At 32.6% G+C, this 25615-nt stretch overlaps 1 protein-coding gene across 7 annotated transcripts in view; it reads right to left on the reverse strand.

The window, feature by feature from the left end:
• Positions 1 to 2078: 2078 nt before the first annotated feature.
• CALCRL (calcitonin receptor like receptor) overlaps positions 2079 to 25615 on the reverse strand; it is a 107825-nt gene continuing 84288 nt past the window's right edge. For all 7 annotated transcript variants that reach the window (XM_057503805.1, XM_057503803.1, XM_057503804.1 and 4 more), the window contains 7 exons: positions 21149 to 21275; positions 17262 to 17415; positions 15974 to 16034; positions 15825 to 15891; positions 11206 to 11424; positions 11009 to 11050; positions 2079 to 5213 (listed from right to left, as the gene is read on the reverse strand). In XM_057503805.1, the coding sequence (XP_057359788.1) occupies positions 4998 to 5213; positions 11009 to 11050; positions 11206 to 11424; positions 15825 to 15891; positions 15974 to 16034; positions 17262 to 17415; positions 21149 to 21275 (886 nt within the window). In that variant the 3' untranslated portion in view covers positions 2079 to 4997. The remainder of the gene's footprint in view (positions 5214 to 11008; positions 11051 to 11205; positions 11425 to 15824; positions 15892 to 15973; positions 16035 to 17261; positions 17416 to 21148; positions 21276 to 25615) is intronic.

Consider the following 25615-nt stretch of genomic DNA (forward strand, 5'->3'; position numbering starts at 1 on the left):
TGAAAAAGAACTTCCAACATCAGCACTCTCGGGAAGACTCATGCCAGAAGTTGATCATCAAAAAACCCCACCAAAATCCACGCACTGCTACAGGTGTAGATGCACTCATCCCACCAGTTCCTGGACTTGCCATGGAAATGAAGAAGGAGATATCTAAGCTGGCCTGTGCATACAGTAAAACAACAAATTTGACTGGATCTATACTGTTGGAACTCAACCAAGAATTTGGAGAAGTGCAAATTGTAGCACTCCAAACTCTTACAACTACAGACTATTTACTGTTAAAAGAACATATGGCATGTGAACAGTCCCCAGGAATGGGTTGTTTTAATTTGTCTGATTTCTCTCAGACTGTTCAAGTTCAGTTGGACAATATCCACCATATCATAGATAAGTTTTCACAAATGCCTAAGTTGCCTTAATGGTTTTCTTGGTTTCACTGGAGATGGCTGGTAATTACAGATATGCTTTGGTTATGTAACTGTACTCCTATTATGTTAATGTGTGTGCGCAATTTAAGTAGTAGTTTAAAACCTATACATGCTGAATTTACTCTACAAGAAGATATGTCAAAGAAATAATCAATCTTCCCATGTTCATTTCCGCCTGCTACTTCTATAGCTTTTCTTCTTCCTTCCTAATTACAGCCCTTTAGTAGAATTCGTGCCTCATATCGAATTTACTGAGTATCATAATTCTTCCAAGTGGTAAAGACACCTCAAGAAAAATGCTGGGCATAGAAGCCACAGGGCATAAATATGCAAAGAAGTAAAAAGCTAATCTTTTCAAACAATAAGGCTTCTCTCTCACTTACCAACTTTACATTTCCCTGTATGGCCCCGGAAGATGACTGGTTAGCCAGAGATGGGTAAGATTCCTCAAGGGAGGAACAACCTAAGACAGGCACAGTCGCAGGGGGGCCATCAGGTGAGAAAAAGGGGGATCAACAGAGGTGAGGCTTAGAACCTCCCCCACCCCGTTCTGAGAGAAATCTTCTGCATACGTGGATGTTTTATGGCCCTTGTCTAGCTTGGATTAACACATAGTCTACAGGCACACACCTGATCATCTACATTTGCTCTCTTACAACACTAAACTATGTTTTCTACCTTTATCTTATATCTACCTACCACTTCAGCATTTTATTAAAAACAATAATAATAGAGAAATATGGTATCCACATATAAATCAAGTATAAAAATCAATTGAGTATTCATATTTGAACTGTTTATAGTTCATAATGCATAAGCAAAACCGAAAGCTTCTGTGATGACTGCCCTTGTAATGTTCACCATGTAACTTATTCACTATGTAAGAATTTGTTCTCCATGTAAGAACTTGTTCGTTATGCTTCAGAAGATTGGAGACTGATGAAAATTAGGCTTGGGGTGGATTAATGATTGTGCATTGAGCATTGACCCCCCTATACAGAATTTTATTGTTGTTAACAACCATTTGATCAATAAATATGAGAGTTGCCCTCACAAAAAAATATATATATATATACACACTTCCAATTGTAAAATAAATAAGTAACCAGGATGTGATTTATAGCATAAGGAATATAGTCAAAATATTGTAACAACTTGGTATGGTGATAGCTGGTACCTAGAATTATCATGTATATAAATGTTGAATCACTGTGTTGTACACCTGAAACTAATGTAATACTGTGTGTTAACTACCCTTCAATAAAAAATAATTATCTAAAAAAAAAAAATTATCTTCAAATAGTTATTTTCCTTCTTTTTTGTCCCTTTGTTCAATACAAAGCTACACAATGAAATAAAATAATGAAAGGTTAAAATCCCTATACATTTTTGTATTTCTGGGCATCCTTTCTCTTCTTTCAACCTAGGAAGGAATTTTCATATGTGGTAGTTTATTTGGAGTTTTCTAGTTTGAAAAACAAGTTCATAGCCTTAAAAAAAATTGGTTTATAGAATGATTTAATGGCTTAATTGAAGATTTTAAAAAGGATAATATGGATATAGTCATTGATTTTAAGTAGTAGTCCACTGATTGCTGTAAAGAATTATAAATTAGATTATTTGGCATTCCAGTAAATGAGTGAAAAATCAATTTTAGCTCATAACTTTAATATTTTTATACAATCAAAAAATAGAGATATATATCAAGTAGGAATAACAAGAGTTGTTTGAATTGATGGAAAATTTTAGGGTATATCTTTCTGATTTAAAAAATGGTGGTTTCTATTAGCAGATTAAAACGAAGAAAATTAAAATAAGTTCACACTTCAAAAAATTATTAAGCATTAAATACAGTACTACAGCTACTAGTAATTCTATGTACACTGGATTACATTTGAGCAAACACTAAATTCCAGAATAGATATTTTATGAATAAATGCACTAGAAAATAACTAAAAAATAAAAAATGACAGGTTAGAATTTTTAAAATTTTAAATGTGACTTCCACAAATACTTGCAGAAAAACAGCAGATCTATATTTTAAAAGGTAGAAATTCCCAAATTAATTTTTAGATACAAAGAAGTTTGCCTTTAAAAAGTATTGATTTTACATTTTTTTTCATGAGTCAGATACAAAGGAAAACTTCATTAGCACTTCAGCTTTACAAAAGTCTAATATTTGAAAATATTACTCCTAAAAAAATAGGGGTATGAAACTAACGCTGATTAATTATGGACTGCATACAACTGAAGACTGTATAACAGATGATTCCTGGTCAAAGGAAATATGTTCTAAAGTTAAAATGATAAAAGTACAATAAAAAATACTTGAAAATTACAATATAATTTTAATATAGTGCATACTGATAATTTAACATTTTCTACTGCCATCATGGTTGAGACTTGACAGTTTGTCTGGAAGAATGTTGAAACATGTGAATAGTGTCAGTAAAGGATTTGAACCTGTGTCTTTGTATAATGAATAGCTAAAAAATGAGTTTATTTTAAGGAAGTTTAGCATAATTTAGACAGTAGAAAGTCCAAAACAGCCTGCATTCCTTTTTATGATAGCTTGCTATTAAATTCATAAATTTGAAATCAACAATAAAACCTTTACATGTATAGATAAATTATAAATGTATTGATCAGGTCATTTAATATGTTAATTCTTAATAATTTAGATAATTTTCCTGGAGAATTTTAAGTGCCTTCTCAAGTCACTATCTATTGACAGTTTAAGAAACAGTCTATGATAACTTAGTCATTAATTTAATCCATTTTAAGAAGATTGACACACTGGAAAAACACATACACATAATGATTGTGTCCAAACTGACTTTTACTAATTGAAGTCATTTCTGTTTTTCAGAAATTCCAGTGGAAAATAACATTACAGAAACTGAGTTGCATTTAAATGTCACTTTAATTCATTAGCAATGCTTTCTTCCATCTTAATGTAATTATTCCATAAACGTTCTGACCACAGTTCTTCCTCATTGATATATTCAAGTCTTTCACTGATTTCTATTATCATATGATCATAATCACTCTATTAAAATATTGTATATGATATATATTGTATTCCTCAAGTTTTTAAAAAATAGCCTGGAACAATTCCAAACCTATATATCTTCATACAGTAAAAGTCAGAAAAGCAATATTTTTAGTTGGGTAAAGATCATAAGAGTAGCAGTTTGGAACTTAGTATATAGTAGGAGTCTTTTAAAATTTCTGGATTAGAATACAAGTTCATCTTCAAAATAAAAGTAGAAATATGTCAAACACACCTATTATTAAAGTATGAATCACCAAAGCTAAAATATTCAATAAAATAATGGCCTTAACTTTTTTAATAAATATTTTTCATCTTATCATAGATACTTTTGTTCTCTTAGTTCTCAAACTAACTTCTGATGCTGGCATCTGGTTGTCTTTAAAATATTTAGCAAACATAGAATTCCAGACTCTATTTTATTATAAAACCAGCCCAGACACAGTATCAGATATTAATATGCATACATTGTTCATTATGTTTTTTTTTTTAAATTTACCTGAATTGTATGTATTTGATTTGAGACTATACAACAGATTAACAGGATATTTACAAGCTAATTCTTAGCAACAATTTTTTTTACAAACTTCCAAGAAAATAAGATCCTTCATTGATTCCTTTCATGTAAAATAACTGCTAATTTGTCTACACAGTAGAAATGGAAGGGGCAAAAGTTTTTATTTACAGATACAGGGAAACTGATTCCCTCCCATTTGTGTCGTAAGATAGGGAAGTGGCAGACAAGGTGTTCTGTAGTATCAACCAATATGTCTCCCTAACAGCATCAAAGTAGACTGCATATCATACATCCTATTCATCAAGTCTCAGAAATGGATATGACACAAGGTATAACTATGATGTATCAGTAAATGAGTAGCCAATAGCATTCTGCTCAGTTGCATTTCTTGGGGAGAAGAGGAAAAGCCAACAGGAAAATTAACTCTCTGTCTGGTCCATTTGAAAGAGTAAATATAAAAAGGGCTAGAATACTTTCTGAGCAAAAAAAAATCAACTGCACCAATGAATATGGGATAAAAGATTTTAAAAACAAAGAAATGAAAAGGCAATTTCCTCTCCAAGTCTATAGGCCTTAGCCAGGTCTCTTGAGCCAACAAGAGTAGAATCATGCCCAATGTGTGTGAACTTTCACAGTCTTACTCTTTTGTGAGTTCATGCAGTGGTGTGCTGGAGCTCGCTCACATCAGTCTACAAATGGACTGTGCTCATCTTTTCCCAATTCTCCATTCAGTGATGTCAAGGTGATAGCTTGAAATCAGCTATGGTGAGAGAATTTACTCCATAGAAACTGGCAAATAGTACAAATTAGGGCTTTTTTTTCTCCCACAGAACTAGTTGTTAAACCTTTATCAACACACTACTGAATTCATGTGAGGGTTTTTCTTTGTGGCATTTAAGAAATACACGTAATATTGAAGTCCTCTGGTTGTTTAATCATGGATCCAAGTCCTTGAGTTAGGAGTGGCAAAAATGCTTAAGCAATACTCCCTCTATTATCAATCATATAACTTTTCCTGTTTTAAGAGAACATTTTCAATATCATGAATGCTTTTTCCATTTAAATGTTCACTAGGACAGTCATGACTATAACCTGTACCATCACTGATTGTTGACACTGTGTAAGATGCACTACGGAGAGCATCTGAATGGGAAAAGCTGTTTCCAAACTGGATTTTATATTGATTCCAGTTTCTTCTCAGAATTGCTTGAACCTATCAGTCAAAAAAGAAACAGAAAGGAAAAAAGCATACATTATTTGAAATGAAGATCACATGTTTAATAGTATAATAAAATAAATTACGGAGAAAAGCTTTTAAATAAAATAAAAGCATGATATGAATTAAATTGAATAAACTAGTTTTGTTAGGAAATTGCAATTATTCTGCACTTCTAGATCCCATTAATATTTTTCCATCTTGTCTTTGGTGCTTTAATAATAAATATGAATATATTGTCAAACTAATAGCTAATCCAGATTCCCACTTACAAACTTGCATGTGCAAAATTTAGTTTTATATCAATATCTTCCTTAATACATAAGCACATAATTAATGAGAGTATAAAAGAAGTGCGAAGATAGAGAAAAGAAGTTAGGGTTACAGGGAATATAAATCATCATCATTATTAGCAGCCGCAACCTTTTACTGAGTGATTACCACATGCCAGGTCTTGTGCTATGTTTTGAAGGAAAAAAAAAGCAGGGTTTTTGTCCTCATGGAGCTTACTATCCAGAGACAAGAAAGTGTAGAAAAGTCACCACTCTATTTTTTAAATATTTGTATCCCCCTATTCTGGATAAATCTGAAGTTGAATAACTCTTCCTTCTTCTCTGTTTGGGACTATAGGTCAGGACTAGGTAGGCTTTATATAGTGACTTTGGTTTTAATTGAACCTAGGACACTAAGGTGATTTTCTTCATACATAGTGAGCACAAATGAGAATATTTATATATATCACAACTCAAAACCTGGACATTTCTAGGTGTCTGATGAGTGAACAGACAGCTTGGGACCATTTGTTTGTAGGTTACAAGGAGATTAGCCACATCCCTGTGACCTAACCTATGTCTTTCCAAAGTGTGTGTAGCTTTGAATTGTCTTCCCAAGCTGTCTACTGCTCTTTGACCTTATGATTGTTTCCTCAAAGGGAATCTGAGCATCTAAAAGCAATTTTGCAATAATTCATGTGCTACAAACATACTCATGGAATAACTGTTTAACTTTCAACTAATTATATTGAATCCCTCAACTTTTTATTCACTGTATTCATGTGAATACTTAATATTGATATCAAGCTTTAAAATAGGATTGGCTTATTTAAATCTTTATTTTCTTGTCTAACAGATCAAGAAAAGAAACAAATATAAAGTCAATGAGTTTTGTTAGTTAGAATTCAAAATTAGCTACTAGAATTTCAGGCAGCTTTTCTCTAGAATTTAAAAATTATGATTTATAAATGCAATAAATTGGCTTTGAAAATTATGTTATGAAATTCAGAATTTCAAGACTTTCAAGCTTATTTGTTTGTATATGTTAACTCTAAAGGAAATAATTTACATTCATGTAAATTTTCTTTAGAAAAAGCATTTATAGGACAATAAATATATATATATTACAAAAAATTATACTTAGTTTCCCTCATTGTTTTATGATACATTTCTAAGTTCTCTGAATAATATATTCAGGTAATTTAAAAATAATGTCTGCATATGTATAATATCTTCAAGAACATAGCCACTGACTATTAGAATGGCTTTATATTATGACTTTTAAATAAATATTCAGAGATTTAATACAAAAATAACTTTTAGCCAGTTATCCAGATATATTTCTGATGGGAATTGTTTTTGATGCTGATTTCTATGCAGAATTTATTTCTCCTTACTTTGTTACTATATGCTGAACTGATTGAGTACATATACCATAGAGTTTCTGGTTGACAGGAAGTGGAATGTAGCTTTGTACAAAAGATTCCACATAAATGTTGTGAAGAAAGCTGACAGGAAGAAATATCTTAGCTGTGAATGTAATACTGATAGTCTTAAAAAGGAAAGCTTAAATTCAATTCCAACAGTCAAAATGGGTTTTGAAATACCTGTTTACTCTTGTATTATCTACTTTGATTTCAGTCATCATCCTATTTCTTCTCTTCAGCTAAATATCAGAAAAAACATGGAAAGCTAAATTCCTGAAATATGGGGTTTTATTTACTGAAATTAAAAAGGAACACAGACCTTGTAGACATCTGATTGTTTATATCATTCTCTATAAAGATGTTACATTTTTTATGTGCTCCTTTAGTATAGTATCGCATCTGTTCAACAGAACATTAAAGGCACCAATTTTTATAAATTTTTAATGAGAGAAAATTAAGGTAAAGATAACAAGGAAAATTACCATGGTAAGGGAAGACAGCCTGGTGTTATTACAGAAATGAAATGTTTTTCATTGTTTTACATGTGTTGTAAATAGTAAGGCTAACTATTTAGAATATAACATTACAACTTTATATGCCCATTAACACCTGATAAGGAACCAACTCTATACTTTTTTTTTCTAACTCTTTACTTTTTAACCTAAATCAATTAGAAGATATTTAATAGAGCTTCCTATAAAATCTCTACCTAGTTCTTATTACAGAATATGGGTTCAGTTATTTTCAATAACCCTTTTTGTTCCCATTATAAAAATATCTATAATCAGGTGTGTTAAACATACCCATGAGATTATGGAGGGCACTTCTGAGGGCTTAGTTTATGTTAACTAGTTCATGACTAGAGTCCCTAGTTTATGTTAACATGAACTTTTGTGTCTGAGTGGGATAGAGATGAGATGAATGTGCCTGAGCACTTGTCAAGTCACAGTTCTTTAACTAGTGAGAAATACAAATAGAAATATTTTGGCTAAGAAATAAAATAAATAAAATGTGAAAGTAAAAAAAGAGAAAGAGATTCAGCTAAAGGCAAGCTATTTGATCTAATGTGGAAAGCAAGAAGGAAACTGAAGCCTAAGCAAATGATTTTAAGTACGTGACAGTTGGAACCACACAAAATTAATTTGGCAGCTGTGTCTTCTTATTATGACACTGGGAAAAACTAAGAGGCAAAGAGACAAAAAAGGAGGGATTATAGTATTTCTTAAGATGAGAAATGAATCATCCAAAATAGGGATTGTATTTTGAAAGATGAGGGGACAGATATTGGAGATGCTGTGAAGAACTGAAGAATTTGGCAACAACTTGGCTCAGAGATTTTGTAATTTTCTACTGCCAAAATTTTCTCAGTTTCAGAACATGGCAGATCAAAGTCTATGTCTCTTTTGCTTATACACATGGAGTGCAACAAGAGTGTTAGGCGTGCGTTAGATATTCCCAGGGGACCCTTTTTAACTAAAAGGGCCAATTTGAGATTTGATTCCAATATGTTTAATGTTCCCATTTGTATGTGAATTTTTGAAATTGAGTGATTTGACAAATCTAATAAGGAATCTATAATGTACTGAGTATCTTTGGAGGGTGAAGCATGGCACTAAACACTTTAGATTCCTAGCTAATGTTAATTCTTGTGAGACTTGTGTAAGGAACTTGCATTTATTTCCCTTTAATAAAAGCAGGCACTGAGGCTCTGGCAAGTTCAGAGTATTTCCCAAGGTATTATAGACAGGAACAAAATGACATCTTTGGGGTTGAAATGCATTGCTCTGTCAGTGACTGTCTTTTACACTGCCTCCAATCACAAAATATTTTGGTAGTGATCATATTTTCTGCATTTGAAAATTACCCTTTATGAAAAAACAAATTTGTTCCTGAAGATGCAGAGATGTACTGTTCATATTTCAGGCATTTTTTGGCATGTTTTTCATATCTCTCTATAAATTTAGTTACAAAATCCTACATAGGCAGTAAATAGTATTGTCTAATTCATTTTATACAATAGTACTTTACATAATAAATGTTATTTAAATTTTATTATCAAAACAAATGATTTATGTGTTCTTCCTAATTGCATTCTCTGTCTATACTTCTCATTGATGTAAAAAAATAAAAATAACAGTGACTCTTAAAATTGCATAGAAAAATAAAATACTTAGGAATAAACTTAACCAAGGGGGTAAAAGACCTATTCTATAAAACACTGATGAAAGAAATTGAAGAAGACACAAAGAAATCTATCCCATGCTAATGGTTAGGAGGAATTAATATTGTCAAAATGGCTATCCTGACCAAAGCCATATGCAGATTCAATGCATTCCCTATCAAAATACTTATGGCACTCTTCAACAAACTAGAGCAAATAATCCTAAAATTTATATCAGTCCACAAAAGACCACAAACAGCCAAAGCAATCTTAAGAAAGAAGAACAAAGCTAGGGGTATTACACTCCCTGACTTCAAGCTCTACTACAAGCTATAATAATCAAAACAGTATGGTACTGGCATAAGAAGAGACACATGGATCGAAGGGACAGAATAGAGGGCACAGAAATAAACCTGCATATGTAGTCAATTAATGTATGACAAAGGAGCCATGAATACATGATGTGGAAAAAACAGTCTCTTCAATAACTGGCTCTGGGAAAACTGGACAGCTTTATGCATGAGAATAAAACTGAATTACTAACTCCATACACAAAAGTAAACTCTAAATGGATTAAAGACTTTGTCCTTTGTATGGTAGAAGAATCATGGAAGCACCACTTAAAGATATGAAACATAGTCCACAATATTTCACAGTTCTGTGCCCCATTATAAATAAACAAATATATAAAATAAATACCTATATTTTAAAAACTAAAATGTTTTAATTGTAATAAAAAAATCAAACATGAAATTTTATTTTATGATTAAGAGAAAGAATTAAAATATTACTTAAGCTAATGAAAGCAATATTTTATAGTTTTTCATGACATTTACATGATTTCCAATGTGGATTTGTTTAATAGTTCTCATAAAATTATGCCAACTGTTTCCCATCTGAAGTAGTGTGGTGAGCTTTACAGTTGCCAAGTGTTTGAATTTCACTCAATTACTGTCTGGTTTCTCAGACAATTTTGTCCAAATTCTCTAACAGGTTAAATTTGTGAAGTAGATCAAAAACATATAAAGAGCTAAACCAATATTGCTCAAACCACTGAACTATAACACTATTCATATGCATAAGAAATATGGCACCAGTTTCTAAAATACACAAAACTTTCTAATTAGGAAAGCCTTGGATAAAAATCTTGAAATATTCAAGAGCACATTGCTATGTTACAAATTAGAGCATTCTGTTATCCCTCCATTTCCTATTCCTAACCCACTGCATCTCCTCCCTGTATAACTGAAAGCTTAATTTTTAAAAATGTATTTGTATTCACTACAAAACAGGTTTTAAAGACCACATTGTGGGACAGGCAAAAAAAAAAAAAGAAAGAGAAAGAAAAGGAAGGAAGAAAGGGAAGGAGGGAAGGAAAGAGGAGAGAGAGAAAAAAAAAAGAAGGAGGGAGGGAAGGAAGGAAAGATGGGGAAAAGGAGAGAAAGAAAGAGATAAAGAGAAAGATAAGAAAAAAACAAGAAAGAAAGAAAGAGAGAGAGGGGGCAGGGGGAGGAAGGAAAGGAAGAAAGAAAGAAAGTTAAAATGAGAAAAGCAAAATGCCAATTCCTATTAGAGCGTATATTCTATGAGGTTAACAATTTCCTAGCACTGTACCTAGGCTAAAATCCAGACTTAATAGGATTAGTTTAAAAGGTAGGTAAAAGATTAGATGAATAAAAGTCATTGATGGAATATTTCAGTGAGTTTGAATTTCTCATTGATGTAATAGATAGCCTTGAGCTCCAATATCACCCAAGCTTTTGGGAAGGAAAGTTACATCCATGAAAGGGGTTCTATGATTCTTTTTTCTGATAAAAATGGAATTAGAAATAGTTATTCCTAGGGAATTTATAATTCTGTCTCAATTTTTTTAAAGAACAAAATATATTGCAAATATAAAATGATAAAAAAAAGTAAAGTCAATCGCCATACCTCTCCATTAAAGAAGCAGAAAATTGTAGAAACCAAAAGACCCTGTAAAAGAAAAATAGAGTTACCTGATTCCAAATGGAAAAAAATTCATTATTTGTAACCAACTTCCTGCACATGTAGTCAAAAATAAAACCAAAACTATATGTAAATTTAATACCAGATTTTGCAAGCTGCCTTCCTGATTCAAAGACACCAACCTGAAAGTGCATAAGGATATGCATGGTGTAGTCATATATCTCCTCTGCAATCTTTCCTTCTGGTCGCCATGGAATCAGCACAAATTCGATGCCCAGTAATGGCACCAGGATAAGTGTAGCTCTCACGGCTTTCATGTAGAGATTGGATTCTGCTTGATGGGTAACTTTTAATTTGGTGATGAGAACACGTACAATATTTAATAGGAAAAAAAGATTCACCTAAAAGAAAAATGATGTATGAAAATTATTTCATATTTAATATTAAGAAGCATTATTGAAGGATCTTTGATTTTATAAATCTTAGAATATTCTCAATGTAAAAGAATCTGTTCTACTTAGAGAATATTTGCTTTAGATATTAATTTGTATTTCTAGAATTGTGATTTATTTATTTAACAAATACTTCAATTTTAATGTACTTAGGGTTTAGAAAAATAAAATTATGGTAGAGTTATTGTGGAACACATACAGTTAAGGAATACCTGAGGGGTTTTCTCAGTTCATTTTCTTATGCAGTTTTTAAGATTTTTTCTATGGCCCCAAACTAAAGCTTTTGAACATTTTCAGCTCAAAGGAAAGAACTGTTTACAAGAACTGCTAATTTTTTTAAGTATCTCGTTTGTATCGGTGACTATAACTAGGTACTTTCCAAATGTATATTATACCAGAATAGCCATTTTCACCTTTTGGCTTATCTTTCCTGTGTTTCTTTTTGTAACAATAATCCACACAACTCCCCAAGACAGTAATGTAATCATCTTTATCTTCATGAGGAGACTGAATCATACAATTAAGCCAGTTTATATTTAACCTAGATAATCCTACAGATAAAAAATTTTGGCACTGATAGGGCTTTCTTTTAATTACTTTCTGTAGTTACATATTTGCCATGTGTTAACAGCTTTCTCCAAGAGAAAACGTTCTCTTTGAAAGGGAGACATAAAACTTCAAATATATAGTGTGGATAACTAAGTTAGTTGGGAAACTGACAGAATTCTGATGAAATACATCTCTCTCTCTGTTTTTCGTTCTTTCTCTCTCTTCTCTCTTTATTACCCTGAATACCACTGTCTCTCTTATCTTCATCCAGTTAAGTATCTCTTTTGTCTATTTACTCTGTGCCCATTCCTTATGCCTTCCATAGGATTATGGACACTAACTCCAGGAAAGCCCCTTAGAGCTCTTATGCTATTCTCTTTCCTTTTTCTCACCCTGACTACTGACTTTAAACTACATATTGATACATAATTTATATTCACATACTTTAATAAATTGAAAAAATAATGGTAGCATCTCCTTTAATATAGAAAACAATGAACAAATAACATACATTTGCTGGTTTAAGGCAAGTATTATAAAAATGACTGGGCATAAAAATATCAACTACTATTCTTAGAGAATTCAGTAGAACATATGCTTCAAAAATATGAAGCTCACTATAATCCTGATGGAAACACATCTATGAAAAGCAGCATGGTTACAGACACAGCAATGTCTCTGCTAAAGACAAAAGCAGAGTAAGCCATTTCAACAGCTGTGAGAATGAAACATGACAAGCCAACACATCAGCTGTTATTCTACCCATCTTACTATATTCCCTTCCTAAGTATTCACTGCTGTTTTAAAAGCTTTGACTAAATGGAAATTAATAGAAGCCCATTGAAGTAAGAGAATAATGACCTTTTATCTGCTTATAAACTTAGAATATAGAAAATTTTATAATCTTTATAATTGTTTCAAAAATCATAAATGATTAAAATCAGTAGAAATGTTGCAATTTACAATACCCATTATATAAACATTTCTAAATACAAAGTACTTCTCCCAAAATAGCAAGTCTGATTTAAAATGTGAAACTGGAAATTAGAAAGTCATCCTACTTTATTTTCTGCAAATACTTCCATTTATTTTCAATAAAAACAGAACAATATTAAATTTCAGATGTACTGTATCTGAATCTCAGATGTCTTAGAGGAAACCTAGCTAAGGAGAAGAGAAGAAACTTGTTTTACTTCAACATCCATGAAGTTCACATGGCTGGTAGGCACAAGAGGGAGTTTTCATATCACGATACCATCCTAGGGTCATGGCAGGAAGCAGTGTGACTCAGCACAGTGGCAGGAGGAAGATTCCTCAAAGCTAATCCCATTCCAGCAATCACTTAACTCTTCACTAAAGACCTGACTATCTCTCACTAAACACAAATTAAATGTATTCCCTCAACTTCCCCTTAGTAGGATCTCAAAAATGCTGTAGCCACTCCACTACCACCCTGCTCAAGGGGAAATGTGACAGAGGAAATCTGAGTAGAAAGAAACTGATTGCAGTAGAAATATCTTTATAAAAATTATACTAAAATATGTGACCATATAAACAATTGCTAGAGCCCCTCCCAAGACCTTGGAAATGGCCAGGGTCAGAGAGGAGCCTTAAAGCTTAAACAAAACAAGAACAGAACCATTTTTCCTGGTAGAAGAATAGGCTCCTAATCTTTTAGGTCAAGAAAATAGAAAAAGTTTTATATCAATAAGGTGGATTTTCACTTCCTTTCTTACAGAGCAGCTTGATGTGGTGTGTTCCTTTGCGATATTTTACCCTTCTCTCTGTACCATCTACCCTTCTCTCCCAAAGATGATGTGAACAGGCTCTTCCACAGATTGCGTTAGTTGCTGTTATGTTTTCCATGTGCTACATGATTTTGCTAATTTCCTGAGCCTCTCTGACTGAAGTATTTGAATCACATACCCCTCTACAGAGTCAGATCTCTTGTTTTTGCCTTGTGTTTTTTCTGTCAGCTCCTGAGTGGTCAAGAAATGCATCTTAATTTACTTGAATTGTTCTCAGAACAGAATCATGATATGTAGAAACTATAAGAGAAGAAACTTTTTAAAGCATTTTTTCTAGAATGTCTTATAGTCTGGGCACTGTTGCTTGACAGGATACCTTTAATTTAATCCTTACAACACCCTGTGAGGTATTTATTCTTATTATTCCATAAACACAGATGAGAAAACAAAGGCATACGAGGCTAAAAACAGAACTTGGCCTGAGATACACAGCAGTAGTTGTCCAGCTAGGTTTCAATGCTGGCTCTTTCAAAGAATACAAAACTAAGACTTCTCAGGTTACAGCTTAAACACAGTCTGCCACACATGTGGCTAGTATGTGCAGAGAGCAAGTGAAGGAAACACTCTGCCTCTGAACTTTTCACTTAAGTCCACATTAAGATATATTAAAATTCCATAAGAGATAAAATAAATTCCTTATGTTGATTTTTTTAACTGGCTGTCTTGTGTGGCCAGGGACAAATCAGAAACTTGACACTTTCTATGTGCTTTATACCAATGAGCTACCCACTTTTTTTGTATTATCTCATATAATTCCTTGTTAAAAAATTAAGTTTCTATTATTACATCCTACTTTAAAAAATGAGGTCTATGAGGCACAGAGTGGTTAAAGTGACCCAGCAAGTAGGAGATGGAAGAAAAGTTCAAGCATAGGCGACCAGCCCCCAGAATTTACCCACTTCATTATTGCACACTTTTAAGAATGGCTCAAAAATGATACACTTGAGAATGGCTTGAACAGTGTTCTAAAATAACCAAATACAAAGTTGCAGTCAGCAAATATATTAAAATAATAGAGGAATATTTCTCTAAAAAAAAGTTTCAAAACAAGGGTTAGGAAGATTTGAATTTTGGCTGAGAAACATACCACCTTTCTCTTTTTAAATATGATTAAATATCAGCTGTAATTGCAGTCTGAGAGACTGTAATTGCATTCAGGTCTTTAATGCTCCATAAGAGGAAGCATGTTAATTTGGATTAATTTATTTTCCCATTGAAAGAAAGTAATGAAACACTGAATGTGACTTTTGTTTTCCTGCTACTACATTTAAAAATGTTCAATTTGTACACCTGTGTTAGTGATGATCATTATAATAATAAAAAAATAGTTTAAGCAATACTCTTTTTTAATCCAAATTGAATGAAGTCTTTTCTTTATTGGAATATTACTCTTATTGCCAACATTAGGTGTGTAGGTTTTCCCTGTGCCCCATTCCCACTCACAAGATCCACCCTGTGCCCTTCTGTGTTCTGCTCTGTGCTCCAGAAGGCTCTCAGGTGCTCTGAGAACTGCACCATCACCCTGGCTTTCTTGCCTTCTGACATTTGCTGCATTTGGCCAATGGGAGGAACCAAGAAATCAGAGCAGAGAAATAGAGAAGTTGAGTATTTCTTTCTCCTTTTCTGCTGCCAGGCTGTGGTTTTGGCAGTGGCTCTGTTCCTCTACCCAAGGCACCAGAGCTTCTGTTAGGCCACCCCTCCCCATACCTGCCCAACTCCAGTAACACTGTTCTTGTCCCCTGCTCAGGTCCAGCACTGACAACAGCTTCCCACGGTTGGCCCCTGGTGCCTCACCATCCCTTATTAATTAGTTCCTTTATTCTTCCTGCCAACACCTCAAATAAACACCTTCATTTAACCCTCTTCAATTAAACACTGTGAGCACATTGTCTGTGACCACTGGTTTCCTGAAAGATACCCTAGTACAGCTGATTCAGGAAATAAAGTTGAAATATGTACAATAAGGAAAAAAGGAGAATTTTAATTACATACCAGTAAAGCAGCACAAATTGGGCCGTGGATAATGTAGAGGAGATGGGTTTCAGAACTGATCCAGCAGCTATGGGAAAAAGCAGGGAAATTATGTCGAAAATTTTGTTTTAATTAGTTCCAATAGAAATCAGAAAGAGAAATTTTCTTACTTGTCATTGTAATATAAGCTTCTGGCAACAGCATGTATACAAGCGGGAATTAGTGGAAATCCTGTAACAAAAAGAAAATAAATAGGCAACTTTCTCCATAGATGGAACTCCTAAGATATGCCACGAAATGTGAAACTCAGATATACTCTAGGAGCAAAAATAGCTGGTCACTATATGTTGACTAAGTAAATATTATCTGTATAGACAAACAATAAATATGGTAAAGTATTAAGCAATTTATAGTTTCAGGTTTATGTGTATGTATGTATGTTTTCTTCCAGTACAAGGCATTTTGAATCAGTGGGATCCAGAGCCAAAGTCCACAAATGTGCTGCCTAAGGCCCAAGACTTAGAAGAAATTCAGTATTCATGTATTTTCTGTGAGAGAGAATTGGTCAATACTTGGTAGATGGTCAGATGTGGGAAGAAGTTGAGGCTGACTTTGTGAAGAAGCGAGGAATAGAATGTTGGTTTATATATCAGAAATTTTCCATGTTTTTTCATTTGAAAACATCTTTCAAACATGAAATTAGTATTTTATAAAGGTAACCTGAATGTTCTAAAGATTGTGTGTGTGCATATGCCTCTACATGTCTATATTATCTGACTGGATAGATAGGTAGATAGATAGGTGAAGATAGATGATACACAGATAATAGATAAATAGACAGATGATAAAGTATAATTTCAGATATATTTTTAGGAACTATTGAATTAATTTTCAGCATTTTGTATTTTGTATTATTCCAGTTATTTTTTTAATACATGCTAGAAGCGTATATCATTGTTTGCTTTGTGAATAATGCCCTGTCAGGAGATGTTGTGAGAAGTATTAATTTTTTGTATACTTTTATTCTATTACTGATACCTCTACTATTATGATAAAGCGACTTTTTTTTAAACAAACATTTTTATAATGTAATTTTAAGGCTGGTTTGGCCTTAATATACTCTCATTTTTGCACATGAGGAAAAAGATTCAGAAGAGTGCCAAGACTGGATCCATAATTCATGATTGTACTTCTATTGTTTTAGTCACTACATGTTCAGCAAGAAACATATTGGAATATTAAATAGGAAAAAATTGATTTATTAATTAACCTATGACTACTGAAAACAATAAGCTAGTAGTACTTTGTTTAAATATTTTCATTTACAGCAATATGCAAAGGTTAATCACCTGATTTGTTTAAAATTATCAATATGTATATTTTTATTACAAAGAAACTGTTCATCTTCCAAAAGCTTTCTTAAAAGGTGAGTCAGCAGATATGTGTAATGGTGCTTACCCCAGCCAAGAAAATAATACCACATCAAGTGTTGCTTCTCTGCAAACACAGCCACCACAATAAGTGTGTGTAGGTAAATGCCTTCACAAAGCATCCAAAAGTAGTTACAGCCTATCAGGTAAAGATGAATGAACTGAGACACTTTACAACTAACCTGTGAGAAAAAAAGAGAAAGCAATCAATATTTAATTTTTTATGAACTGACAGGTGAAACAATAGTTTAGCTTTGTCATATAGAAACATGGAATTTTCTCTCTTCCACAGAAAATCTTTAACACTAATGATTTAGATTTGTAAAACACCAGTCTTCATCCTCATCTAATGGTGCCTCTAAAGCTTTTAGCTATTGATTCCAAAGACTGATAATAGTATACCTCCTAGGAAATGTGTAAATTCCAAATTTACTACAATTTAGTGGATATGTATTTTCCAAATACACTTTTTCATGAAAATGTCAAATACTTTAAAAGTCTTGCATATTAACCTGCTACCAGTGCAAATACTTATTAAGTAATAATCTAATGAGCCAATGCTTTACCTTATTCAAATATGGGGTTTGAGGGTTTTTTTGTGTTGGTAAAAAGGAGAAAAAGTTATGGCTTTACTTCCTCTTTTCCTGAGGTCTCCATATTCTCTTTCTTTACTCTTAAAGAGACAGGCAAAGGGAAGTTCAAATACGGGGTAAAGAAAACAGAAGAAGAAATATGGTTTATTCCCTTAACAAGGGGAATAAATTTAAAGCTCTCCCAGAAACACATGGCTAATTACTCCCATTACCTCTAATTTCCATACTGGGACTCTATGAATATTTAGTGGCAGTTGTCATTTTTTTAAAAAAAAAATTTTTTCACTAAAAAGGTAATTGGAAATAAATGTACTGGAAATAAATATTGGGTTGTCATAGAATAGTAATAACACTTGCATATGAGATAGTTTAAAATATTTTAATATACAGTTTCACTTAATCCATAAAATAATTCTGTGAGGCATGATTCATCACTAGTGACATATTTCATAGATAAAAAGCTGAATACTACAGAAGTTAAATAATTTGTTAATATTTGAACATCATAACCACACCTTGAAACACGTCCTGTAATTTATAATTTTGTTTTCATGACTATTCACAACACCTTCTTACTGAAGGACATTTATAAAATCTATTTTTTCATTAAATATGTATGCAGAATTCATGACATTAAATTTCAAATAATGTACCTTGATGTCAAACACATTATATTAACAATGTCTTCTCAAAGGTAAAAATGAGTTATTTAACTATACTGTAGAATGATATACTTCTTCAAATTTTTATCTGTATGCTTTTTATATATACATATCTAATTCAGCTTCTAACTCCTGATTCATTAAAAAATAAACCATAATGAAATTATAAATGTATAATGAAATTAAAATTTCCATTTAAATATTAATCTATTATGATAAAAGGAACTTATTTTCCAAGAGTATATTAAAAATTACTATATTTTTACAATTTGTATGTTAAATACAATCTCCTTGCATCTAAGTGTAAGATTTAGAATCTCTTGCTCTGCAACTTCATGATAAAACTATAAATTTCCTTGCTGTACAGAAATTCACTCTAAAATAGAGCATTGGCCAGTTTTTATAGTGCTAATTATAACCCAGTGTATTTCCTCCCAGTGACTTTAGAGTGGAACATGTACAAGACTAAGATATCAGGATGCACATATTCAAACAATGCAGAGAATTTTAGAGTTTTGGAAATTACCCTAAAAACACAGATAAAACACATATGAGAACATTGTTTATTGACCCACTGTGTGAAAATTCCTTCCCTTCCCTGATTTCAGTAACTAGATAGCTGAAATCTTTAAAAAAATCACTTTATATATGCACATATCATATATATATATATATATATATATCCAAAACTGTAGTATATGTACTCCAAACATTATGAAAGCAAATGATTTTAAAAACTTGAATATGTATTTGCTGAGTACACAGATGTTTTTGTTTAAATACAACTTACATATGCATATAGCTTGCATAAAATATATACACACTTTTATAAGAAAACTTCAGTTTGTTTTAAAAGTATAGCTTTTATATTATGACAGTCTCTGTGCTTTTTTTTTTACATAGAGAAAAATAAACTTTTATTCTTGTTTTAAGCTATGACATTTGAAGTTTCTAAATTATATGCAGTCACACCTATTCTTGACATAGGTAAGAATTCCAAAAGTAATTCAGAGATTGAGATACTTATTTCTTATTTCATTTCAAGGTAATTGTCGTGTGAAGTGTACTTTTTTTGTTTGTTATCATTAATCTATAATTACATGAAGAACATTATGTTTACTAGGCTCCCCCCTTCACTAAGTCCCCCACACACACCCCATTACAGTCACTGTCCATCAGCGTAGTAAGATGCTGTAGAATCACTACTTGTTGTCACTGTGTTGCACAGCACTCCCCGTGCCCCCCCAATATTATACATGCTAATCATAAGGCCCCCTTTCTTTTTTGCCGCCCTTATCTTCCCTAGTCCCTTTCCCTTTGGTAACTGTTAGTTCATTCTTGAGTTCTGTGATTCTGCTACTGTTTGGTTCCTTCAGTTTTTCTTTGTTCTTATGCTCCACATACGAGTGAAATCATTTGATACTTGCCTTTCTCCACCTGACTTATTTCACTGAGCATAATACCCTCTAGCTCCATCCATGTTGTTGCAAAAGGTAGGATTTGTTTTCTTCTTATGGCTGAATAATATTCCACTGTGTATATGTACCACACCTTTATCCATTCATCTACTGATGGACACTTAGGTTGCTTCCATTTCTTGGCTATTGTAAATAGTGCTGCAATACACATAGGGGTACATCTGTCTTTTTCAAACTGGGCTGCTGCATTCTTAGGGTAAATTCCTAGAAGTGGAATTCCTGGGTCAAATGGTATGTCTATTTTGAGCTTTTTGAGGAACCTCCATACTGCTTTCCACAATGGTTGAACTAATTTACATTCCCACCAGCAGTGTAGGAGGGTTCCCCTTTCTACACAACCTCACCAACATTTGTTGTTGTTTGTCTTTTGGATGGTGGTGATCCTTACTGGTGTGAGATGATATCTCATTGTGTTTTTAATTTGCATTTCTCTGATGACTAGCAATGTGGAACATCTTTTCATGTGTCTATTGGCCATCTGAATTTCTTCTTTGGAGAATTGTCTGTTCAGCTCATCTGCCCATTTTTTAATCGGCTTATTTGCTTTTTGTTTGTTGAGGTGCATGAGCTCTTTATATATTTTGGATGTCAACCCTTTATTGGATCTGTCATTTATAAATATATTCTCCCATACTATAGGGTACCTTTTTGTTCTATTGATGATATTCTTTGCTGTACAAAAGTTTTTAGCTTGATATAGTCCCACTTATTTATTTTTGCTTTTGTTTCCCTTGCCTGGGGAGATATGTTCATGAAGAAGTCACTCATGTTTATGTCCAAGAGATTTTTGCCTATGTTTTTTTCTGAGAGTTTTACTGGTGTTTCTAACTATACAGAGTTAGTTGCTTTGATTGATTTTGTAGTTCAATTAAATAAATGTTATGTAGTCATAAACCCTCATGTGAACCAGCAACAAAATTCTAGTCAAAAAATAAAGTGAAGATATGAATAACAGAAATGTATTCCTCCTTTTGATATCCAATCCTTATAGCCTGAAGAATATTGAGATATATTTACCTTTATAGGTTGGAATATAGCTACATATATTCTCTATGTGTCAGGCCTTAAATTACATATATGAGTACTTAACTACACATGTATACATATATCAGGATGTGCCACCTCTCCCATTTCTTCCCTACAAACTCCTTGAACATGAGGGAACAACCACATTTTACTTACAGGATTTGTGGCCACTAAGGCCTGGTTGTTGGCCACTGCTGTGAGATGAATTATTGTTACAATAGAGTTACAAACGAAAGAGAAGAACAGATTTTTGTGCAAGGTGATCCTTTGACAACTTAGACTCCTAAAAGGCAAGAGAAACCAAAGTGTGTTGACATCATAAAATGTTTCCACATTGTTTATTAATAATCATTCAAATAGTATACATTCACTATTCATAGCAGCTGCTCCAAATTTTGGAAGAATTTTTTTTCCTCCAAGGTTTACTCACAATAAAAGTCTTAATTAGAGAAAACTTATAATTCTTTAAAACACAGAAACCAACGAATTGCTTCAGTATACAAAGACATAAATAGGAATAGGAAATTTGCACAAGGCCTCTACATAAATTTCTTCTGTTAATCTTTCAGTATGATTCATATTTAATTAATTCTGAAGATTTAGAAACTGAGGTTCAGTGAAGTTAGTTAATTGGTCAAAAAATCATGTAGCTAATTAATTTGAAAACTTTGGATTTGTCAGATTCTCACACAAATAATACTTTTTTCATTCCATCATATAAGTTGTCCTGTTTATGTAGCCTGTTTATGGTTATTCTGTTAAGATAACCACTGTGTGGTGGTGGTGTTTATGCAGAGCAACCATGAAAGCCATCACGATACTCAAAGTAGATGAATTAATAAGAATATAAATGTAATAATCAATGAGGTTTGTTCAGCTTTATTGAATTTTTTCTAATTGGCCTAGCCATACATAAGATAAAAAAAAATTACCACTTTTTACTGGCATTCTCATGTATAAAGCAAAATAAAAGAACTGGCCATATCGAGTTCATGTAGAAATAGATTCCAGGAAAAGTTGTCATTCATGACAAGTAATGCCACTCTTCAGATTGAATCCACATCTACTCTACCAGATTGTCCACATATGACTGCCTTTCCTGCTCAAAGACCAATTCAAGTACTAACTCCTTCAAGAAGCATTTATTTGAAGGCTTATTATAGGTAAAGTTTTAAAATTATAGAAAGGAAGCCATTTGACACTGAATACTTAATATCAAAACAAAACATATATGTAGGAAACGTGAGGAATCATTTCATTATGGAAGCTTAAAAGCTCATTTTGTGGTTTCACAAAATTATGCAATTAAATCATCAACCTGGATGATCTTCCCTAGATAGCTCAAACCAATGACTTCTACTTTGGAAACTTAAAGGAGATTTTAACCTAATTTTATCATTACATCACCTTATCCTAATTAGACTATGTGCCCAAGATATTATCGTTAGCTGGGATGCTAAGGTTTTCTATATTACAAAATGCAAAGTTAATATTGTCTCTTCAATTTCTTCCAAGTATAGATCTGTGATTCTATATATACAGCTCTAGTATTTTAGAGGATCTGGAAGTGAATCCAATCCAAATAAATATTTATGGATTTTTAATATATGCCTTCCCACTAATGTTGTGACAAGCTTCATGAATAAGATGGCTCTTGGATCAATCATTGCATGTAAGACAGTCACATACTGACAAGTATGTGAATTCCAGCTGGAGCCCATCATAATAGAAACAGTTAAGAAAGGCTACTATTTTCATATTAGAGAGTTTTTAATTTGATGTGGTTTTATAGTGCATGAGAGTAGTGAGAGGCAGCCAAGGATCAAGCTACTGAGTATAGATGATATTGTATAGAAAATACTCTGAAAGTTTTTGAGCAAAGGAGTGGCATAATTCTGCTTATTATTTAAGCAAAGTTAACACTGAGGCACAGTTAGCTCTATTTCTGATAAAATGCCACACAGTGACATGAGTACTTTGTGTTCACTGAGAGTGAGAAGAAAGTAAAGAATATTCTTTTCAAGTCATTTATATTATGTGTGGTTTATTTCTCATAATTTAACACTCTTCTGTGATGAACATTATGAACATATAAAATTTGTCCACATGGTCTTATTTTAAAAAGCCTTCCTTGAATTTACCTTGTGTCTATACAGTGCCAACTATTGTTTAGGGAAAAACTATCCATGCAAATATGCATGTTTTTAGTAACAGAATTTAAGTAACTCAGCTACCATCATGGGAAAAATAAAATGTTTCCCTTAACTGAGCTATTTTGCCCTTTTCTGCTGAACACAATTATATCCAGATACATTGGTTAAGACATATACATAAATAACAAAATGTCATAGTTTTCAAGTTATGACCAAAAGATGGGAAGGATTGCTGACACAGCAAAGCAGAAATATTTGTGAAGAGAAAATGGAAATGAAGGAAAATAAACATTAAAGAAAGCTTTCAAAAGAGCAATTCATGATAGAAGTAAAGCTGAAAGATATGACCTGAATAATATAAAATGAACAGGATTTATATTATAACTTGATATTTGTAAGATTCCTATGTGAAAAGACTGGAAATGAGTAAAATAAAATGGTAACTGTACTTAGTTGAAAAATAATTTTAATTTTCCTTGTGTACACTTAAATTTCCTTCTCTACTTTTTGATGGTCTGTATTTCTGTTCTCTCAGAATTCCCTCTGTTCTGATGACTGCTTCCACCTCAGTCAGGCTTGAAAGTAAGGACTTGAAAATGAGCTGCTGGTATCTACTGTCTTCTAAAGATGTGATTATTTTTAGTACTGTCACACACACACACACACACACACACACACACACAAAATGGCTTCTTACTCTGTAACTATGTGATAGAAGGATATATTGCATTTCCTTCTCTTAGACCCAAAAAATGCCATATTATGGGCAAAATTTTGAAATGATAGCATAAAATCCTACTGTAAATGAATTGTTTTAATTTCAAAATCAAAGAAATACTTATGAGACACATGAAATCATTTGAGTACAGCGACATAAAGCTCATTTTGAGTGTTTTACAAAATTATCCTAATAGTATCGTCAACATAGATCATTCAACTATTTATGACTATATAAACACTATAGAACTCAACCAAATACTTCTGCTTTGGAAACCCTGATATCCAATATAGCTGTCCATGTTGTTGTAATGAACTGGACTGTTGCCAAATCATTTCACTTTGTGTTGTATAAATACAGCCTGTTGCTATTGCTTTAGTCCATTGCTATTCCATCTCTTCCCCCAGGTTCAGGGCGGCTTCAGTGCAGACAGGAGGCTGTCTCACATATGCTTTCTATCGATGTCCAGTAGTTAAAATGGCTCAGGTTTTTCTAGTGATGTATATTGTTTCTTTCTAAACATTCATTAACACATTTAAGTACATTAGTATAAATAAAATCAACTTGTAATGAAAACCAAAACAAATACCTGGTAAACACAGTGACTTGTTTAAATGAAACCCTAAAAATATTTGGGTACTTTTCAAATGTTAACCTCCAACCAATTTCACTTACTCTAAATTTTATATGTTCTTATTTTACTCAAAATATTAAAGCAATTGTTTTATAGGCTTAGGGAATGTTTTGAAAAACTCTCTCTGCTTTCTTTAAATGTTACAATACCCCTCTATCCTAGCATAACCACAGAATAGAAACGTGGTCTGCTGGTCTGGATTGTTGCCATTTCCTATTCTCTACATGTAATTATTTAGAACACTATTTCAATATGCAGTTTTGACAAGCACAGTTATAGAGGCAGTTGGTGTAAGTGTGCCAACAAAACCATTAAACTTCATGTGTAATATAACTATGCCTTTTAATTCTCTTTTGGAACAATTAGAAGGTAGCATCAAGTCAAAGTGGGTTTTGAAACCTAACTTGAGAGTGACTCTGGACTGTGCCAGCTACTGACAGTATGACTTTGGGCAATTTATTAAAAACGTTAATCCTTAGTTTCCTCACCTATAATAGAGCTTTGACATTAGTACTTCACAGGATTGACTGGAAGATTATATGTGGTAAATCATGTCTAGTGCTTATCATAATATCTGACTCATGGTGAGCATTCAATGTTAAGTTAGCTATTGTGTTTTCAACATAGTTATCATGTGGCTGATTTTAAGCAACTTCTGTAATGGTTTTCTCTCACAAATAAAATAGCATCAAGGTTCCCTTCAGTAATACAAAAATGCCCATATTTAAGTAATACAGTGAAACAGTAAATTATCATCTTTTTGTTACAAAACACAAGATTTTACCATTAGAAAGACAATTTCCATGTGATGAAGGTCAGTAGATCAGACGATCTAAATTATCTTTCCAAAGAATTTCATCCCTTGCAGAACTGTCTCCAATTACCACTCTCACTATCATGCTGACCCCCAAGTATTATGCTGCTCCACAGTCAGAGTTCTCCACAGCATGCAATGACACCTGCTTTTGTTTCCCATTCAGTTTAGACATGAGGTAGAAATTCAAATTACTTTCCTTAATACTAATCCTGAACAAAAGTAATGATAGAAGGAGGAAATACAAGAAGTACAAGAACAGCCCAGCCTGTGAAGTAAGGCTTTCTTATGCTAGCTTATCTAA

The sequence above is a fragment of the Manis pentadactyla genome, chromosome 6, assembly GCF_030020395.1.
Source record: "Manis pentadactyla isolate mManPen7 chromosome 6, mManPen7.hap1, whole genome shotgun sequence".
In the NCBI taxonomy this organism is placed as follows: Eukaryota; Metazoa; Chordata; class Mammalia; order Pholidota; family Manidae; genus Manis; species Manis pentadactyla.